Source organism: Drosophila suzukii, chromosome 3 (genome assembly GCF_043229965.1).
Source record: "Drosophila suzukii chromosome 3, CBGP_Dsuzu_IsoJpt1.0, whole genome shotgun sequence".
Classification (NCBI taxonomy): Eukaryota; Metazoa; Arthropoda; class Insecta; order Diptera; family Drosophilidae; genus Drosophila; species Drosophila suzukii.
The window spans coordinates 61,446,885-61,468,780 of NC_092082.1; the positions used below are offsets into that span (position 1 = coordinate 61,446,885).

Here is a 21,896-nt window from a genome sequence, read left to right on the forward strand (position 1 = left end):
CGGCTTCCGCTTGGCTCCTGGGTCTCGGGACGCTCGTAGTGGCCGCCTCTGCTTGCTTGCCGACGCGTTGCCTCGGGGTCGCTTGTAGCGCCTTAGACCCGCAGAGAGTTCGGCCTTGTGGGCTTAGGGAAGCGTCACCGTTCTCAGACTAGGGTGAACAAGCCTTGCTCTCCAGGCTGACGCCTTTCGAGGCAATACCTGTCCCTTGCTCTGTCCCGGATGGTCCCGCTAGGTTCTTGCTCAGTTCGCGCTGACAGTCAAGGCTGCCGCCCGGAGGCTGTCTAGCGGTTCACTTCGCTTTACGCCTAGCGCAGACGAACGTTCCACCCGGCTTCACCCTAATGCGTGACGTCCGCGACGCTCCTGCGCTCCCCAATGAGCTCCGCGCAGCGATGGTAACGTGGCTGCCGGAAATGTCTGCTGGCGTCGCTGTCGATGTCCTCTGCGCTGTCTTCTGACCAGTATCTCGTTGTTCTGGCGCTCGGGGAGCTGGGCGGTCGCTGCTCGGGAACTTCGCCGGTAATCGCAGGGCTCTCCAGGCTGCCGCCTCTTGAAACCGCAAATCGATCTACCGCTCGTCCGTCACGCCAGGTCCTGCTTGGTCGGGCAAGGTACGCTGGGTCGCAGACAACTTTCCTCCCCAAGCTGACGGCTCTTCGTCGTAGGACTCTTTTGCTTGTCTCTGACAGACCCGCCGGGCGACTCGCCAGGGTGTGGTCGTGACAAAGTTAGAAAACAAACGCCTTGACTTAGCCGCGTGATGCCTTTCGGAACTCAGCCACCTGTGTCTCAATTCGGAGATTCCTGATGTCCTAATCCCGAACGTCTCGACGTGGCGATCTTGCTCCTTGTATGCTTCCCACGGCGCTGCTTCCGACGACTCGCTTGGTTGTAGCTCCCTCGTAGATTACTTGCTTGACTGATTGCTCACTTGGTACTTTGACTGATCTTGAAGGCTTGACTCCTCGTGATCGACTGATCCAGCTGCCAGCGCTCTGCGGCCTTATATAGGGCCTCCAAGCACCGTTATTTCCCTTTTGCGCACGGCCCGCTGGATCTCTCCACTCTGGGTCCAAAGTTCGTGCCTCCTGGATGACCCACTTGTCCTTTATGTACCGCTTCCAATAGATGTTCCGCCCACTGCTGCCGTTCCGCTGATTCCCGTGCCGCTTGTGGCACGCCTGTGTGCCGCTCCACTGCCGAGATGTGGCACTTCCTCTCCCGGTCCAAAGTTCACGGGAGAGTCCAAAGTCCAGTGGAGTTCCGTTATCCCCTTCTGCATACGGCACTCTTGCTCTGCCCGCGAAGTCTCCATTCTCTCTCGATCTCCATCCTTGGTCTCCAATCTCTCTCGCTCTCCTTCATTGGTCTCCAAACTCTCTCGCTCTCCATCCTTGGTCTCCAATCTCTCTCGCTCTCCTTCATTGGTCTCCAAACTCTCTCGCTCTCCATCCTTGGTCTCCAATCTCTCTCGCTCTCCTTCATTGGTCTCCAAACTCTCTCGCTCTCCTTCGTTGGTCTCCAAACTCTCTCGATCTCCACCCTTGGTCTCCAAACTCTCTCGTTCTTCCCGCCGCGCCGTTACTACGCGAGTTCGCCGCGTATCTGGTAAGCGGCCGGCCATCTGCTGCTGGTTCTATTTGTGGGGAGTTATTCAACTCCTCACATTCCCCCCTTACTTCGGGAAACATTTAAGACTGGTTCCTACTCTCCGGCGTTTCCTTATCCTAGCCTTTGAGCCCTTGTGATTCCCGCGGCGCTCCCTCGTTGCTCCCTCGATGCTCCCTCGACGCTCTTAACTCCCTTGAGTTTCTACAGCGGGGGTCATCCGCCTCGTAGCAACTTTAAATCTCCCGCGCCGATATTTCCTGTGTTCCCACTGGGACATCGATACTCCTGGGCTATCGATCCCCAGCTCGCTGCTCATTGCTGCGTCTCACTCCTTTCCGTGTTTCCTCCGCCTGGTCACACCATTCGTGCGTGATCGATATTTATTCGCATATCGATACCGACGGTGCGGCGTTGCCACCTGCTCGTTTGCGATATTTCCACCTTGGCCGATATTTCCATTGTCGTGTGCCCATCGATCGCACTATCGTCCAGTGCCAATCGATCGCCTATCGAGGCGCCCCCTTCCCTGGCTCGTGGTGATTTTGCAACTTTCATACTATGAAATTCATAGGTAAGTTTCTTTTGCATTTCCTTCACTCCTTTTCATCTCATCCTTTCGTCCTCTCTCGCCCTTCACTCGTCCTCTGTTGCAGCATCTGACTCCACATTGGCAGCTTTTGAGAGCGGTTGCGGAGAGGACTTCGCATTCGCTTCGCAACCAGGACAGCCGGTAAGTATTTATGATGTCTTTCTGCTTCCTGCTTTAAGCCCCCTTTAAATTTCAGGTTGCTGGTGCGGCCCATGCATGCCCCGTTCCTTTTCTTGTTTTTAGCCAACTGTTGGTGTGGTGCGTGTTTCTGTTTTTTTTTTTGTGACCAGCTGGCTACGGTGTAGATCTGATTCTGCACCGTCCTCCCCTTTTCCTCGGGTAACAACTAGACGAGCTCGTCCGGCGCATTCCGTATAGAATCTCCGGATGCTGCGGTGTATGTCTGGACTGCGCGTCTTGTGTTGCTTGTCTCCTTCCGCGCATACTCTCTTCTACGTTACCCGTATCCTTGTGCCGTTTTGTAAGTGTCCCTTCCGCCTGGCGTTATCGCGGATGACTCTGGCAACTGCCCGACGCTGAATCCTGTTGCCTTGCGGTCGGGATCACCATCCATCCCTATCCACGTCCTTGTGCCCTACCCTTATGGTTGACCTTTCTGCGTGGCGTGTGGATGACTCCCGCTTCGGCCTGACGCCTAATCCTGTGGCCTCGCAGTCTGGATCAACGTGTGATCCTTATCCATGTCCTTGTTCTATCCTGATTGTCCTTTCCGTGTGGCGTATGGATGACTCTCGCTTCGGCCTGACGCCTAATCCTGCCGCCTCGTACCCGTTGTTAGACATCTGATGTTTCTGCTGTCTGCTCGTTTACTTGTTGCTTGAGCTCGCCAACGTGAACTGTCTTTTCTTTCTTCGACTGTGTGTGGCGAATTTTGCAGATCACTGGAGAGACGAAATCTACAACCTGGTAAGGGCCATCGTACCTCGGGGCTAGTTTTGCAGCGAATCCTTCTGCCGCTTTGGACAGGTGATGTTCCTTGGCCCACACTATATCGCCCACCGCTGGTGACCACTGTCTCCTTCTCAGATTGTAGTGTCTGGCTTGGTCCTGGGACGCCTTTTCCATATTTCGCCGCACGATCTCGAATACCTCTCTTAGTTTGTTGGCATTTTCCTCAGGGGTCTCCGTAGCTCGTCCGGTTCCTAGGGTTTCCTTATCGTATAGGCTGCTGGGTAGACGTGGTTCCCTTCCCTGGGTAAGAAACGCCGGTGTATGGCCGGTGGATTCCGATGTGCTCGTGTTCACTGCTAGCATAATCTCCGGCCACTTCTCGTCCCAGTTTCTCTGGTCCTGCCCTGCGAACTGCGCAATCATGGTCTTGACCGTTCTGTTTGCTCGTTCGGTTGGATTCTCTTGTGGTGTGTATGGCGCGGTGAATTGTTGACTGATACCCATCTCAGCCAGGAAATTTTTAAATATGCGGCTTGCAAACTGTACTCCATTGTCCGTTATGACCACCTTCGGGACCCCGTACCTTGCGATTATGCGCTCCCTAAATGCCTTCTTGAGCGACTCTGCCGTCGCACTGCGTAGGGGCACCAGTTCCGTCCATTTCGAAAACCTGTCTATCATGACCAGCAGCATTTGGTTCCCGTGCTTAGATCTTGGTAGGGGTCCAACGAAGTCTGCACATACCGTGGCCCATGGTTCCTCCGGCACTTGGGTCAACATCTTCCCAGCCGCCTGCATCTGATTGGGCTTAAACCGCATGCAAATCTCGCATTTTCGTACGTGGGCTCGGGCGTCTCTATGCATGCCTGGCCAGTAGTATCGGGCTGCCAACCGTGCAAGTGTCCTTCGGCTTCCTACGTGTCCCGCGGACGGTGCGTCGTGGTTTTCCCTCAACACTGTTTCTCGTAGCGACTTCGGGACGCACATCTTCCATGACGCGACGTCTTCACTGCCTGCTCGGTGAGGTATGTTTCTGTACAGTGTCTCACCATCCATAACATAGTCCGGGTACTTCTGCGGTTGGGTCCTTATCTTTTCGCCCATGTCCTTGATCCAGCTGCACCCTCCTGAAGCTGTAGTTGCCGATGCCTCCTTAAAACCTCGTAGTGTTTCCGGTAGTGGTTGTCTTGATAACGCGTCGGCCACCACGTTTAGCTGACCCTTTCTGTACGCTATCTCAAAGTCGTACTGTTGTAGCTCCAGGGCCCATCTGGCGATCCTTCCTGAAGGGCTTTCGATGCTGTTGAGCCACTTCAGGGCCATGTGGTCTGTTACTACCTTAAAGTGGTAACCTTCCAGATATGGCCTGAGCTTCCGGATCGCCCAGACGATCGCCAAGCATTCCTTCTCCGTTGTCGAGTAGTTCTTTTCCGCGCCGTTCAGTGTTCGGCTCGAGTAGGAGATTACTCTTTCGCCCTTTTCGGTGTCCTGGGTCAGTATCGCTCCGATGCCGTAGTCGCTGGCGTCTGTTTGCAGGATGAAAGTTCTACTGAAGTCCGGGCATGCTAGCACTGGGTCTGCCACGAGTCTTGCCTTAACCTCCTCAAACGCCATCTGGTGCTCTGGTGTCCACTCCCACTTACTGCCTTTGCGCAGCAGGTCGTTCAGGGGTTTGACGATTCTGGAAAAATCTGGTACAAACCGGCGGTACCACGACGCTACTCCTAGGTATTGCCGGAGCTCTTTGACAGTCGATGGCGGTTCTAGTTCGGCGATGGCGGCTACTTTTTCTGGATCTGTTCCTATTCCCTCGCTAGTCACTCGATGACCCAGGTACAGCAGCTCCTTTTTGAAGAATTGACATTTTTCTGGATTCAGCCTCAGATTTGCCTCCTTTAGACGCCGGAACACTTCCCTCAGGTTTCCTTTGTGTTCTTCCAGCGTGCGACCGATCACTATTATGTCATCCTGGTAAGCGAATGCGTGAGGTGACATCTCGGGGCCAATTACTTGGTCCAAGACTCGCTGAAACGTTGCCGACGCCGAGTGAAGTCCGAACGGCATTACCCTCCACTGAAACAGACCTTTGCCTGGTACCGTAAATGCTGTATATTGCCTGCTACTTTCTTCCAGTGGGATCTGCCAGTATCCATCCTTCAGGTCCAAACTGCTGATGTACCGCGCTTCTCTTAGTTGATCTAGGATGTAGTTTATGCGGGGCATTGGGTAGGCATCCTTCACTGACTTCGCGTTGATCTGCCTGAAGTCGACACACAGTCTCCACTTGCCTGTCTTCTTTTTCACCATCACGATGGGGGAGCTGTATGGGCTCTTTGAATGCTCTATGAACCCCATTTGGAGAAGCTCGTCCACCTTTGCGTTGATTTCCCCTTGAATTTTTGGGTTCTTTGGGTAGTATCTCTGCTTGATTGGCTTGTCGTCCTTCATTTTGATCTGGTGTTCTGCCATATTCGATGTTCCCGACATTGTGCTGAAGTCTGCCAGCTCTGTTTCAAGGAACGCTGTAGTATCGTCCAACTCGTTTACTTGTTGAACGACTGCTACTGATAGCTTCTCCTCGAGCCATCCATTGTGTCGGTTCCTGGCTGGTATTATTATTTCGTGTCCAGCACACCTTATCTCGGTTCCGACTTGTTTCAGGAAGTTCCATCCCAACACTAATGGATCCACTACCCCGGGTAAAATCAACAGGCTCATGGTCACTTGTTTGTTGCCGAATTTGACCTCCACCTCGAGCTGCGCATTAATTCCGCCGCACCTTCCATCTGCCAACCTAACTTGCCGTCTCGTCCTGGTAATCTTTCCTAGAGCAGCAATATTGTCCGCCAATTCTTCGCTAACGAAGCTTGCCGTTGCTCCGGTGTCGATTGTGGCTTTGTAGCTTTTCCCACCAATCATCACAGCTGCGGACAACTGCTGCTCCTCCTCGATTAGCTCGCCCGTTAGTTTGGAGAGGTGGTATTGTGCGATCCCCGCTCGCCTCTCTGCGGCTGAGATCGCTGGCCATTTCCCGATCGTTGGCAGCAATCGACGCTCCTAACACCCACCTTGCCGCATATCCAGCAAAACAGCAGCCGCTGGTTACGACATCCTCTAGCCCAGTGTCCGTTCCCACCGCATTTCCGACAGGCCTCCTGCGGGTCTGTGATATGGGTGGCATCTTGTGGCCTCTGTGTGTTGCTTGGCGGCCTCCACAAGGTAATGTTTGGCTGTCTCTGTTGCTGTGGGGGTGGTGCCCAATGGCTTCCGCGTGGTGCGTCTGTTGCCTGCTGTCGTCTGGCTTGGTGTGGTGGTGACCATTGGTCGTTTCCTCGTGTGTCCTGGTTATCTTCCTCCTCGCATCTCCTGCATGTCACCTGTGTTGGTGACGCCGACTTTGTCTTTGAGAACTTGTTCTCCTGTGCGAAGACTTTCCGTTCCTTTTCAAGTTCTTCGTACTCATCGGCTAGGATCATTAGCGTGTCCAGGTCCGACACTTTGTATGCTCTTAAGAACATTCGTAGGCTTGGGGTGCAGTTCTCTTTAATGACCCTTAACGTCTCTTTCGTAGAATAGTTAAGTGGCCTCACCATCGTCTGCATGTCGATCATGTAGTCCTTGAACGACTCGCTGAAGCCTTGCTTCCTTTGCCGGACCTGGTCCGCCAGCCTGGTGAAGAAGTCTCTTGGCAGGAAATATGTGTGGAAGCTTTCAATGAATTCTGCCCATGTTCTCCATTGCTTATTGTTGGCGATGAACCATTTCAAGGCCCTTCCTTTTAGCAACTCCGGCATCGCTCGAGGGATCATATCAAGCTCCAAACCGTACGTGTTGGCGGACCATTCTACCTGCTCCAGGAACTCGAATGGTTTTTCCGCCCCGTCGAACCTGAACGACCATTCGCGGACCTGCTTAGCGACCTTTGCATAGTCCGACTGGCTTGGTCTCGGGATCAGCGCTGCTGCTTTCTTTTCTTGGCTTGATTCTCTCCTGTGGGCCTCTTTCTGTATGTTGTCAACGCTCAGGCTTGCCACCAGGTTGTTCCCTTCAGCATTCGTTAACATAATGCTTGGGCCGGCTCTGTCGTAGTATGTCGCCTCTAGCTCGGCCCAGATGTCGACGAGTTGTGGATCGTTCTCTGTTTCGGAGTAGTATTCCGATAGTGCCTTCCTCATGTCGTCTAGCCTGCCCTCCAGGGCGACGTTGAGCCTCTGTGCGACATGGGCGAAGTCTTCCTTCTTGAGGCGGTAAATCCACTTCTTTCCCATTTTTACTGTGCTGTTCTCACTGTTGGGACAATCACGTTGGGCGCCAGATGTAACGAACTGATTTTGTATGTCTGCTCGCTACGAGATTCGTGCGGCTAGCTCAGAAGATTGTGTGTTCGTCCCACCAAATTTATATGACGTGACTGCCCCGTAGATCAGTGAGAAAACAATGGGTTCAAATGGCAACAGTGGGATTTATTCTCGTGGTATTGGTACAGCGGGTGTGTGGCTATGTTGGCTTCTGTATCTCCTTGTTCTGGTTCCGCCGGCTGCTGGCGCTCCTCCTTCTGGCTTGTCGACGCGTTGACTCGGCTTCCGCTTGGCTCCTGGGTCTCGGGACGCTCGTAGTGGCCGCCTCTGCTTGCTTGCCGACGCGTTGCCTCGGGGTCGCTTGTAGCGCCTTAGACCCGCAGAGAGTTCGGCCTTGTGGGCTTAGGGAAGCGTCACCGTTCTCAGACTAGGGTGAACAAGCCTTGCTCTCCAGGCTGACGCCTTTCGAGGCAATACCTGTCCCTTGCTCTGTCCCGGATGGTCCCGCTAGGTTCTTGCTCAGTTCGCGCTGACAGTCAAGGCTGCCGCCCGGAGGCTGTCTAGCGGTTCACTTCGCTTTACGCCTAGCGCAGACGAACGTTCCACCCGGCTTCACCCTAATGCGTGACGTCCGCGACGCTCCTGCGCTCCCCAATGAGCTCCGCGCAGCGATGGTAACGTGGCTGCCGGAAATGTCTGCTGGCGTCGCTGTCGATGTCCTCTGCGCTGTCTTCTGACCAGTATCTCGTTGTTCTGGCGCTCGGGGAGCTGGGCGGTCGCTGCTCGGGAACTTCGCCGGTAATCGCAGGGCTCTCCAGGCTGCCGCCTCTTGAAACCGCAAATCGATCTACCGCTCGTCCGTCACGCCAGGTCCTGCTTGGTCGGGCAAGGTACGCTGGGTCGCAGACAACTTTCCTCCCCAAGCTGACGGCTCTTCGTCGTAGGACTCTTTTGCTTGTCTCTGACAGACCCGCCGGGCGACTCGCCAGGGTGTGGTCGTGACAAAGTTAGCCGCGTGATGCCTTTCGGAACTCAGCCACCTGTGTCTCAATTCGGAGATTCCTGATGTCCTAATCCCGAACGTCTCGACGTGGCGATCTTGCTCCTTGTATGCTTCCCACGGCGCTGCTTCCGACGACTCGCTTGGTTGTAGCTCCCTCGTAGATTACTTGCTTGACTGATTGCTCACTTGGTACTTTGACTGATCTTGAAGGCTTGACTCCTCGTGATCGACTGATCCAGCTGCCAGCGCTCTGCGGCCTTATATAGGGCCTCCAAGCACCGTTATTTCCCTTTTGCGCACGGCCCGCTGGATCTCTCCACTCTGGGTCCAAAGTTCGTGCCTCCTGGATGACCCACTTGTCCTTTATGTACCGCTTCCAATAGATGTTCCGCCCACTGCTGCCGTTCCGCTGATTCCCGTGCCGCTTGTGGCACGCCTGTGTGCCGCTCCACTGCCGAGATGTGGCACTTCCTCTCCCGGTCCAAAGTTCACGGGTGAGTCCAAAGTCCAGTGGAGTTCCGTTATCCCCTTCTGCATACGGCACTCTTGCTCTGCCCGCGAAGTCTCCATTCTCTCTCGATCTCCATCCTTGGTCTCCAATCTCTCTCGCTCTCCTTCATTGGTCTCCAAACTCTCTCGCTCTCCATCCTTGGTCTCCAATCTCTCTCGCTCTCCTTCATTGGTCTCCAAACTCTCTCGCTCTCCATCCTTGGTCTCCAATCTCTCTCGCTCTCCTTCATTGGTCTCCAAACTCTCTCGCTCTCCTTCGTTGGTCTCCAAACTCTCTCGATCTCCACCCTTGGTCTCCAAACTCTCTCGTTCTTCCCGCCGCGCCGTTACTACGCGAGTTCGCCGCGTATCTGGTAAGCGGCCGGCCATCTGCTGCTGGTTCTATTTGTGGGGAGTTATTCAACTCCTCACAACGTTACAGAAATAATACCCAAAATGGGTTTAATTGAAACTAAAACAGTGGACTCCACTGCAAACGTTATTAATAAAATCGAATCAAAAAATATTGATACCGATTTAACAAACATATTATTATCAATAATTGTTTTTATAATGAGTGCATACATTTTATATAAAGCCTATATGTACCACAAAAAGTGTGTATCAAAAAGAGCTATAAATTGAAGCCAGGCCAACGATCTGGATAAGATTTAAATTAATAGAGCACAATCAATTATTATAAAAATATGTTTCAAAATAAAAATTAAAATCCAATATTTGTAAATGTATGCAATGACATACCAAAATAAGAGAATTAAAATTTTGAAATAAAATAAAAATAAAATATATTAACAAACAACATGAATACCACAGATTGCATAAGAATTATTCAAGCCAATCAACCAAATTTTGAGAATAGGGTATTAGCCATACTTAGAAACAGAGCAGAGCCTCTATCAATTTCAGATTTTGAAGAAGAATATATGAATAGGTACGACCTAGCTTTTTCCCCGCTTATTTATTGCAGCGGTACGCAAAAAGCAATAGTACTGTCTACAGTAAGAAACTGTAAAGTATTTTCGGAAGTAGACATACACCCAGTGCTAGGACATATAAATGTGCTAAAAATTATGCGCAACTAATACACAAAAACAAAATAAATCCTTAGTATGGAATGGGAGCAATTAACTCTCCACATACGAGAATTAAAGGACACATTTGAAAAGTCTTACAAATGTATAAGCCAACTATTAATAAACATGCAAAGATTCTTGTAGATTCTTTCAATACTGCAAGAACTTTAGTACATGAAAATAGGGCAGAGATAAATAAAACGAATTGGTCAAAATTATCTAAATTACTGATCAAATTACGTACAAATCTAAGAACTGTCAAAGATAGGTATAATTTAAATATATCAATACCGACAATTTTAAATACAATAGATCAATAAATAAAATAGATCAAGACATAAACCTAACAGAAAATGAAGATTCCGATTCGAGCGAAGGAATCGAAATAAAAGAAAAAGATCTACATGATCTAACAATTCCTGCAGTTATAACAGTAACAGAAGCAGAAGAAGAAGAAGATATAGAGTCAGATGTAAGCGTGCCAGACACAAAAGAAAACATAATGGCAGATCAAGCAGCCCAAAGGGCATATATAAAAGATATCTCGAATGCCATCCCGGAATTTAACGGGCAAAAGATACATCTTCAAAGATTCATAACAGCCTTGAAGTTGGTTATCTTGACTAAAGGCACATTCGAAGATTTGGCTGTTGAAGTCATTAAATCCAAAATAATAGGATCTACACTATACAAAGTACAGAACGAAACATCAATAAATTCAATAATAAAGAAATTGCAAGACACTATAGTCGGCGAAACATCCGACGTAGTCAAAGCGAGAATGGCGAAAACAAGCCAGAAAGGCAAAACAGCCGAGAAATTTACTTCAGAAATAGACAACTTACGAAAGCTCCTTGAAGCTCCGTACATTGACGAAGGCCTGCCAGCCGAACACGCTGACAAATTCAACACAAAAGGAGCCATCACCACAATGGTTAAAAATTGTGAGCATGGCCGACTCAAAACAATCCTTGAGGCAGGCAACTTCTCATCAATGAAGGAGGCTGTCACCAAATATATACAGTGTAGTACGGAAACGACGGGTAATGCCAACGCAATACTATTTGCCAGAAAAGGACCGGCCTATAGAGGTAACAACTTCAGAGGTAACTACCGTGGTAGAGGTAGAGGAAATGGTCGTGGTAACTACCAAAATAATGGGTAGTACCCATATAACAGCAACAACAGAAATAGCGGTTACAACCAAAATAATGGTTTTACTAAGTCTAAAGTAATTGAATTGAATTCATATTCTTGTTTATTTTTTCAAATGGATCTCATGAAGTACTTGTAATTAATTTCAATTTTCATATTTAGTAATTATTCCTGTTTAATTATATAATTATTAAACATAATTATGTTTTTTTTTTGTATGGATCTAGTTGGGTTTTACTGGGTTTCCCCAACTCTTGCAGCAAATTCTGCATCTAATGTATTCCCAGAACTGTAAAAGAAAAGAAATGAAATGAGAAACAAATTAAAACTAAAAGCACAAACTCATGTCAAGAATTGAAGTGATAATCAATGTTACTTTTGAGGCGGCGTGTTGGAGTTTGCATGTCCAAACCCAAATTGTGGAATTGTGCAATTGAGTATAAGCGCCCAATCATCACGAAGCCGACTGCGACGTCGGCAGAGCAGGCAGCGACGCCGGCAGAGCCGAGTGCAACGGCGGCAAAGTGACGCGCTCTCAGTCGGGGTCCGCAAAGAGAACGCACAAAAAGTAATTTTGGGCTCTCCCTCACTCGCCATGTCTCAGCCGGAAAAGTGCGTGTGAAGGGAAGGAGGCCCAGCAACTAAAATAACTAGACTTTTGTGCACCCTTGCCCTTCGAATAATGCGACATTTGTAAATGATATAACAACCAATTAAAATAACACGTTTGGGTTTTAAAATATTTGTATTTCTTAAACAAATTTATGTGTTTATTAATATAATTTAATAATGTGTGAAGTTTTAAAAATATATTTTTATAAGCCGATTTGCATAGTCGAATATGTCTATAAATACCGTGCTTTTATGTGCAAGGTGCATAGACCAAACGGGACATGACAAAAAATCAGAGCAACAACGGATTAGCGGAACCGTTGTTGTTGTTGCTTGTTGTTTTTCTGGAAGGCACGCGCCTTTTTTCGTCTTTTTCACTTGCGTTTACTTAAGTGAAGAAGTTAGAAATTCAAGCAAAACTACAAGCAATTAACTTTGTTATATTTAATAAATCAGTGGCTTAAAAGTGAAAGAGAAACGATTCCCAGGTAAGTCTGTCGCAGACCAATAATTTTGCAAACAGCGAGAGTAAAAAACAAAATAATCTATATTTAAAATAAGGGAAATACAAGATTCCCAAAAAAACACGTGGCGGAAAAAAAATAGCTGTGAAACATATTAATTTTTGACTTGAAAAGAAACAAATGGTGCATATAATAACCAAATGGATAAATCTGTGAAAGAATTTAAAAATCTTATTGAGTGCAAAACGTAATAAATACATATTTAAATAAAAATGTAAACAAATATTTTGTGAAGCAGCAGCAGATGGCAAATAGAAGCAGCAGCAGATGGCCGGCCGCTTACCAGATACGCGGCGATTCCGCCGTGGGACGGCACAGCAAAGAGAGCTGTACCGTAAGAGAGCGAGCGCCCCAAAGAAAGGACATAACGGTGTCGGGCAAAAAGGAAGGCGCGCAACCGAGGTTTCATGTATGGGGAGCCTGGCGACGGTCGAGCATTACAAGTCAGGAAACCAAGATGAGCACACGCGTCACCTGTCCAAAGCGGCTGAAGGATTCGCTGCAAAACTAGCCCCGAGGTACGATGGCCCTTACCAGGTTGTAGATTTCGTCTCTCCAGTGATCTGTAAAATTCGCCACACACAGTCGAAGAAAGAAAGGACAGTTCACTTTGGCGAGCTCCAGCAACAACAAAACGAGCAGACAACAGGAACGGCAGATTGTCTAACGACAGGTACGAGGCGACAGGATAAGGCGTCAGGCCGAAGCGAGAGTCATCCATACGCCACACGGAAAGGACAATCAGGATAGCACAAGGACATGGATAAGGATTTCACTTTAATCCAGACTGCGAGGCCAAAGGATTATGCGTCAGGCCGAAGCGAGAGTCATCCAAACGCCATAAATATAGGTCATAAGGACGGGGATAAGGGTGGATGGTGATCCCGACCGCAAGGCAACAGGATTCTGCGTCGGGCAGTTGCCAGAGTCATCCGCGATTATGCCAGGCGGAAGGGACACTTACAAAACAGCACAAGGATACGGGTAACATATAGGGATCCACCCACAAGGCAACAGGATTCAGCGTCGGGCAGTTGCCAGAGCCATCCGCGAATACGCCAGACGGAAGGGACACTTACAAAACAGCACAAGGATACGGGTAACATATAGGGATCCACCCACAAGGCAACAGGATTCAGCGTCGGGCAGTTGCCAGAGTCATCCGCGAATACGCCAGGCGGAAGGGACACTTACAAAACATCACAAGGATACGGGTAACATGTAGGGCTCCACCCGCAAGGCAACAGGATTCAGCGTCGGGCAGTTGCCAGAGTCATCTGCGATAACGCCAGGCGGAAGGGACACTTACAAAACGGCACAAGGATACGGGTAACGTATAGGGATCCACCCGCAAGGCAACAGGATTCAGCGTCGGGCATTTGCCAGAGTCATCCGTGGTTAGGCCAGGCGGGAAGGACACGGACAAGGTCGACAACAACACTAGCAAAAGCAAATCACTTCAACAAGGATACCCCAACAATACCCTAAGTGTTCCCAAAGGACACCCTAGGGATAGCCCAACGATACCCTAAGGATACCCGAAGGACACCCCAACAATACCCCTAAGGATACCCGAAGGATACCTAAAGGACAACCGAAGGATACCCTAGGAATAGAACAACGATACCCCAAGGATACCCCAATAGTACTCGAAAGACACCCCAAGGATACCCCAATAGTACTCGAAGGACACCTCAAGGATACCACAATAATGCCCCAAGGATACCACCCAGGAACGCCCCGAAGCAAGGTGTAGGCCCAAGAACAACTTCCAAGGATACTCACCAAGGGTGATCAAGGTAGGGTCTCAAGCAAGTTGGTTACGAAACCGGGAGGTACAACGAACCGCAGCATCCAGAGTGCCACGGTGATCTGAGGGAGTACAACTTGTGGTTTACGAAGAAAGGGGAAAGACGGCACAGCAAAGAGAGCTGTACCGTAAGAGAGCAAGCGCCCCAAAGAAAGGACATAACGGTATCGGGCAAAAGGAAGGCGCGCAACCGAGGTTTCATGTATGGGGAGCCTGGCGACGGTCGAGCATTACAATTCAGGAAACCAGGATGAGCACACGCGTCAACAGATTCGAAGCGCGCAGGAGGATGGCGGCCCTACAGGAAATTCGCCCGGGGCAAGGATGGTCGGAGACCCGGCCTACCCGAGCTCCGCGGCGGGCCCTGGAGCGGACCCGCGACGAGGACTCCGACAGCGACGTGGAGGTGGTCGGCGATCCCGTCGTCGAAGAAAGAGAGTGGCGGCTCCGGAAAGCGGCGGCGGGCGATCGGATACCGCGCGGGACGACGGACGTCGGAGGAGCGGAACTCCCGAGGGGCCACGCAGAGGATGTCTGTCGGGCCACCGAAGAGACTGGGAGCCGTCGGACGAGGAGCAGCAGCGGTCGACGGAGGAGGAGGCGCGATGGCAGATCCGGCTGAAGCAGGACCACGAAGCGGCGGCGGCGCGATGGCATGCCTGTCTGCGAGAGGCGGAGGAAGAGGAGCGACGTCTGTGGGAGGCACCGGTGGAGGACTCATGGGAAGTTCCACTCACCCCCAGGTACGCGGCTGAGGAGCCCAGTCCGAGGAGCGAGGATGGGGACGAGCCATGCGCGCCATCCCCTCCGCGGTGGTTGCCGGAGGTGCCACCCACTCCCCGCTACGAGGGGGAGTGGCTCACGGACGAAGCCCGAGACGGCGACGGAGGAGCCCCGTTGGCCACGCCGCCGTGGAGGCCGGCCCGGCCACCCACGCCGCGATACACCGAGCCACAGCGACCGGAGGAGCAAACGCAAACCGAGGAATCGACCGCGCAGCCGATGCCACAACCGCACGAGGAGGCGGTCCATCAGGCACAGGCGGAGGAGCAGACGGTGGTGCGGACGCGCACGTAAGCCACAGCACGCGGGCAACGTGGCCAAGGGGGTTCGGTGGCGGCAGCAGACGGTGGTATGGACGTGGCCCGAGGGGCCCGCGACGGTACCGACGAGGGAGGAGCCCAGGATATGGGAGGAGAGGGTACCCAAGGTGAATCCTCGGGATCCCCGGACGAGAGGCCGGCAGGATTCGTGGGTCCCGCCGACACCGAGCAAGGGCCCGCCAACACCGGCAACGACGGGGGAGGCGGAATCGCTGGAGAAGGGACCTTGGGTGTGGCCCGAGCCACCGGCCACCCAAAGACCTCCGTTGTAGCGGCAAACTTCGACGCCCGGAGCGACGCGCCCGCGGCCGCAGTTCATGCGGCAGGTATCGGCCCCGGAGGAAGGCGGTTGGCGCGAGATCGCCAGGAGCGAATGGCTGGAGGGAATCGAGGAGGCACTAGAGGTGTCAAATCATCGATGAAAACATCAATGCATCGATGTTTTTGAAATTTTCTAAATCATCGATGTTTTTTTTCAACCATCGATTTTTCTGTGCCGTCACTATTAAGAAAAAAGGCAAAGGAAAGGTACCTAAAAGAGCAGATTTTTTTTCATTTTTTCTATTATAACATTAAAGTTCTTCTTTTGCGTATGCAATTATGCGTATGTATATTTTGTGTATAAGTGAAGATACACTTACAGTTATTGGTGTTTATTTCAAACACACATGTTAAATGCAACTTAAATCATTGCAAATTACTAAAAGCAAAACCAACCAAAACCAAAATTAAAAACAATAAGAAAAAAGGAAAAACATTAACGTTAACGTAAAATTATGTGTGTAGTGTGTCTGTGTGCGTGCCCGCTGTTGGTTTTCGGCGATCGCCAACGGTTTTTTAAGTGCAATTTGGTCAAACTTTAAAAATTTCTCCTGGCTAAACTAAGCGCGTCCCCAAAATAATTTTTACATCAAAATTCATGATTCATCGCCCTCTAAATATGGATTTTTGTTAATTAGTCGGGTCGTTCCGGTCCGACTATTTAAGAATTACCAAAATTTAATTTTAATTTTTTAAAACATCGATGAAACATCGATGGGTGAAAAACATCGAAAACATCGATGTCTCAATACATCGATGTTTTGACACCTCTAGGAGGCACCAGCGGTCGCGACGGCACGGCGGAAGGGCGGCAGGCGTTGCGTCCTGGTCAGCGAAGGCGGACGAATATGGAGTCAGATGCAAATGCAAAAAAAAAACTTACCTATGAAAGTTGCAAAATCACCACGAGCAAGGGAAGGGGGCGCCTCGATAGGCGATCGATTGGCACTGGACGATAGTGCGATCAATGGGCACACGAAAATGGAAATATCGGCCGAGGTGGAAATATCGCAACGAGTAGGTGGTAACGCCGCACCGTCGGTATCGATAGTCACAGAAACATCGATCACGCACGGATGGTGTGACCACGCGGAGAAACCGCGGAAAGGAGAGGGACGCAGTAATGAGCACCGAGCTGGGGATCGATAGCCCATGAGTATCGATGTCCCAGCGGAAACATGGAAGATATCGGCGCGGGAGATTTCAAGTTGATACGAGGAGGATGAACAGCGCTGTAGAAACTCAAGGGAGTTAAGAGCGTCGAGGGAGCAACGAGGAAGCGCCGCGGGAATCACAAGGACTCGAAGGCTAGGACATGCAAGGAAACGCTGGAGAGTAGGATCAAGTTTTAAATGTTTCCCGAAGTAAGGGGGGAATGTGAGGAATTGAATAACTCCCCACAAATAGAAGCAGCAGCAGATGGCCGACCGCTTACCAGATACGCGGCGAAATCGCGTAGTAACGGCACGGCGAGGAGAGTTTGGAGATTTGGATGGAGAACGAGAGAGTTTGGAGACTTGGTTGGAGAACGAGAGAGTTGGGAGACCAAGGATGGAGATCGAGAGAGTTTGGAGACCATGTACGGAGAGCGAGAGAGGTTGGAGACCAAGCACGGAGAACGGGAGAGAATGGAGACTTCGCGGGCAAGGCAAGAGTGCGGCAGTGGAGCGGCACACAGGCGTGCCACAAGCATCACGGGAATCAGAGGGATGGCAGCAGTGGGCGGAGCATCGATTGGAAGCGGTACGTGAAGGAGAAGTGGGTCATCCAGGAGGCACGGACTTTGGACCCAGAGTGGAGAGATCCAGCGGGCCGTGCGCAAAAGGGAAATAACGGTGCTTGGAGGCCCTATATAAGGCCGCAGAGCGCTGGCAGCTGGATCAATCGATCACGAGGAGTCAAGCCTTCAAGATCAGTCAAAGTACCAAGTGAGCAATCAGTCAAGCAAGTAATCTACGAGGGAGCTACAACCAAGCGAGTCGTCGGAAGCAGCGCCGTGGGAAGCATACAAGGAGCAAGATCGCCACGTCGAGACGTTCGGGATTAGGACATCAGGAATCTCCGAATTGAGACACAGGTGGCTGAGTTCCGAAAGGCATCACGCGGCTAAGTCAAGGCGTTTGTTTTCTAACTTTGTCACGACCACACCCTGGCGAGTCGCCCGGCGGGTCTGTCAGAGACAAGCAAAAGAGTCCTACGACGAAGAGCCGTCAGCTTGGGGAGGAAAGTTGTCTGCGTCCCAGCGTACCTTGCCCGACCAAGCAGGACCTGGCGTGACGGACGAGCGGTAGATCGATTTGCGGTTTCAAGAGGCGGCAGCCTGGAGAGCCCTGCGATTACCGGCGAAGTTCCCGAGCAGCGACCGCCCAGCTCCCCGAGCGCCAGAACAACGAGATACTGGTCAGAAGACAGCGCAGAGGACATCGACAGCGACGCCAGCAGACATTTCCGGCAGCGCAGGAGCGTCGCGGACGTCACGCATCAGGGTGAAGCCGGGTGGAACGTTCGTCCGCGCTAGGCGTAAAGCGAAGTGAACCGCTAGACAGCCTCCGGGCGGCAACCTTGACTGTCAGCGCGAACTGAGCAAGAACCTAGCGGGATCGTCCGGGACAGAGCAAGGGACAGGTATTGCCTCGAAAGGCGTCAGCCTGGAGAGCAAGGCTTGTTCACCCTAGTCTGAGAACGGTGACGCTTCGCTAAGCCCACAAGGCCAAACTCTCTGCGGGTCTAAGGCGCTACAAGCGACCCCGAGGCAACGCGTCGGCAAGCAAGCAGAGGCGGCCACTACGAGCGTCCCGAGACCCAGGAGCCAAGCGGAAGCCGAGTCAACGCGTCGACAAGCCAGAAGGAGGAGCACCAGCAGCCGGCGGAACCAGAACAAGGAGATACAGAAGCCAGCATAGCCACACACCCGCTGTACCAATACCACGAGAATAAATCCCACTGTTGCCATTTGAACCCATTGTTTTCTCACTGATCTACGGGGCAGTCACGTCATATAAATTTGGTGGGACGAACACACAATCTTCTGAGCTAGCCGCACGAATCTCGTAGCGAGCAGACACACAAAATCAGTTCGTTACAATGAATAATACATTATTTTAAGAAAATAGTTATTAAAAATATTTATAATGTAATAACGAGATATTAAAATCGAAATAAGTGAACAAAAATGTAGTAATTAGTTAAAACTAAAATTAATAAAAAAAACGAAACGATATGTATTTATTACGTTTGTTTTTAATTTTGCAATTTATCATTTTAAATATATAAATTATATACACTGATTGGCATAAGTATTTTGACAAAACAAAAGTTAAATATACTCATAATTTAAACTTACTTCTTGTAAACTTTTGGCATCAATGCAAAGGTAATTTAAATGCCGTTTGAATGATACAATACATTTCCTAACCCATTCAGTATTTATTGAAAAGGACGAAATTTTTTACGTATTCATTTTTAACGAATCTTAACAACAAACATAAGTATTTTTTTCCCACCACGTGTTTTGTTTGTAGTCTGGTGTTCCTCTTATTTGTACTAAACAGTAACTTGTTTAATTGGTCTGCGACAGACTTACCTGGGAATCGTTTCGTTATCACTTTTAAACGACTGGTTTATTTAATTTATCAAAGTTAATTGCGGGTATTTCTAGCACCATCACATAAGTAAACGCCAGTGAAACAAGGAAGAACGCTATAGTCGAGTACCTCGGCTATCAGATACCCGTTACTCAGCTAAAGGGACAAAAGGGAAATGGAGATATGCAAGCAGCAAAGCGAGATTGAAATTCGGCACCTACCAGTGATCTCAATATATGGTTATGTGGGCGGTAGACAGATTTAAGCGTTATGCGCGTTAGAGTGGACGTGCCAAACTTTTTTTGGTCAATCGATAGGTGTTGATAAAAACATAGCTAGCATCAAAACTGTAGGACCCACAGCGGCTTGTGGGCGTTAGAAGGGGCTTGGCACGCTGCTGAAACAAACTTGCGCTGCGTAAGAAGCTCAGGAATCTGCATGCCAAGTCCCATGCCTAGCTCTTATAGTTTCCGAGATCTCAGCGTTCATCCGGACGGACAGACAGACGGACCTGGCTAGATCGACTCGGCTCCTGATCCTGATCAAGAATATATATACTTTATGGGGCCGGAAACGCTTCCTTCTGCCTGTTACATACTTTCTGACGAATCTAGTGTACCCTTTTACTGTACGAGTAACGGGTATAAAAATGTATAACAGTTGAGAGTCCTGATTTTTCGAGCATTGGCCTCAAGCACCGTGGCGACCAAAGTGATTGTGAAGTGATTGATTCGCTTTCATGTGGTATAACCAATTGTCATTCAGGACCTCCAACTGGATTGAGTAACTTCTTAGAACGGTTATCAACGGAAGCCAAGGAAAATTTTTTAGACTCACGATCTATACCCACAACCACCTATTGGTCCAACCAAGTTCTTCCTTCAGAAACGTACGTTCAATTAACCCTTGAGCTTCTAGGCAATAAACTTGTGTATCTTAACAAAATTTACGTGTGCCTTTTGCAAACGAAATCTTGCAATATTATGCATTTTGTAGTATGGTTTTTCAGTTCATAAATAAATAAGCAAATAACAATGCCAACCCTAAAATCGCATTTCCTGTTTATTTTCTTAGTTTGCTACGGGTAACTTCTTGATATCGCCGACATAATTTATCACCCTAGCGGCTAAACGGCTCGTTTAAAATACCCGCCGTTTTTAATGAAGGTACATTAGAACACTAGAGGGCGGCACTAAAAATGTTTGTGTGGCAACCTAATATGGCAGCAGCGCCAACAGAAGCTTGCCAGATGACTAGAAAGAATGGTGTGGCAACTCTCGGAGATTTATCGGCAAGAATCAGCGAGCGACACACGTGTCTTGATAATATTAATAAACTTTGTAGTTCTTAATCTGAATAAAACTTTAATGGCAAACATACTTCGCCATAGTGGTGACCCCGGAAAGTAAAATCATAGTAAAAGTTACTTATTCTACGAAATTGACACACACGTTCACAATTAAGAATTTGCGCACTGAATGAACAGACGCCAATACGATTTGCGAAAAATAAAAGGTAGGCGGCTAAATTTCGACGAAGAAAGCGATCGCTCCGATTTTCTATTCATCATGCCGGATTCAAATCCTGATTTAACTGCTCAAGTCCGAGATCTGCAGCAGGCACTTTGGACAAATGCACCTGGCAACCGGGATGAGACTACTCGCACACACACACGTGCGACTGTCCACTTGCCAAAATTCGCACATAGCAACCCTCAACTATGGTTTGCGCAAGTGGAGCGGTCATTTCGATTGCACCAGATTATCGACGACACCGACAAGTTCGACCTTGTGACCCTTCACCTGGAGGAGGATGTAGTTTTGGCAGTGGAAGACTTAGTCATTCGACCACCCAACCCAAACAAGTACGTAGCAATTAAAAATCGCTTACTACAAAAATTTGCGGAATCTCCAGAGTCGAAACTGCGCCGACTTCTGCATGGTGGAGGTACATCTGGTCTAAAACCATCTGAGATCCTGGCCAACATGCGACGACTAGCTCCGGACCCGGGCAGCGAGAACATCATTCTTACTCTTTTCCTGGCAGAGATGCCGGCGTCAATTCGCCCCACTCTTACAGTCTGGGAAGAGACGGACTTGGATAAGCTCGCTAAGATCGCAGACAAGATGCTCGAAGCGGTAAACCACAACGCCACTTTTGCGATCAGCACGAATAACTCGACTGCAGCGGCCCCACCTGTTTGCGCAACTTCCACCGAAGACCCCTGGAAAAAGATCAACGACAACTTGCGTTCGCTGTCACAGAAGTTTGACGTATTGCAAAAGGATGTTAAACGTCTCCAATTGCAAGGACGCTCACGCAGTTCATCGCGTGGCCACGTACAAACTGGAAATTCGAATCAACAGGCATCTGTGCCTCAAGAGAAGCTTTGCTTCTACCACGATCGATTTGGGGAAAACGCTCAAAAGTGCCGCCCTCCATGTTCCCGCTCCTCGTCGTTAAACTAAAGGAGCTGTCGCCCGACACGCTGGTCGGCGGCAGCACGAATATAACCAGCGAGCCTACAGTTCAGCTAGCTGTTCCACAGGAGCAGCGGCTACACGTCACCGATCGCACATCTCACATCCGCTTCCTCGTTGATTCTGGATCTGTAGTTTCCGTCATACCACGAACGCTGGTTAGACAAAAAACTACTCTGAGCGATTTGACACTGTACGCAGCGAACCAGACAGTCATTCATACTTATGGAAAATACGTCACTCAGCTGAACTTGGATCTTCGCCGAAACTTTACATGGCCGTTCATTATCGCTGACGTGCACACAGCTATT

General features: G+C 49.8%; 1 protein-coding gene across 1 annotated transcript; it reads left to right on the forward strand.

Annotated features, from left to right (window-relative positions):
* The first annotated feature begins 20,673 nt into the window (after positions 1–20,673).
* LOC136117774 (uncharacterized) lies at positions 20,674–21,573 on the forward strand. The gene has a single exon (XM_065868742.2). It carries the CDS (start codon positions 20,674–20,676, stop codon positions 21,571–21,573), a length of 900 nt encoding a protein of 299 aa, XP_065724814.2.
* Positions 21,574–21,896: the final 323 nt, after the last annotated feature.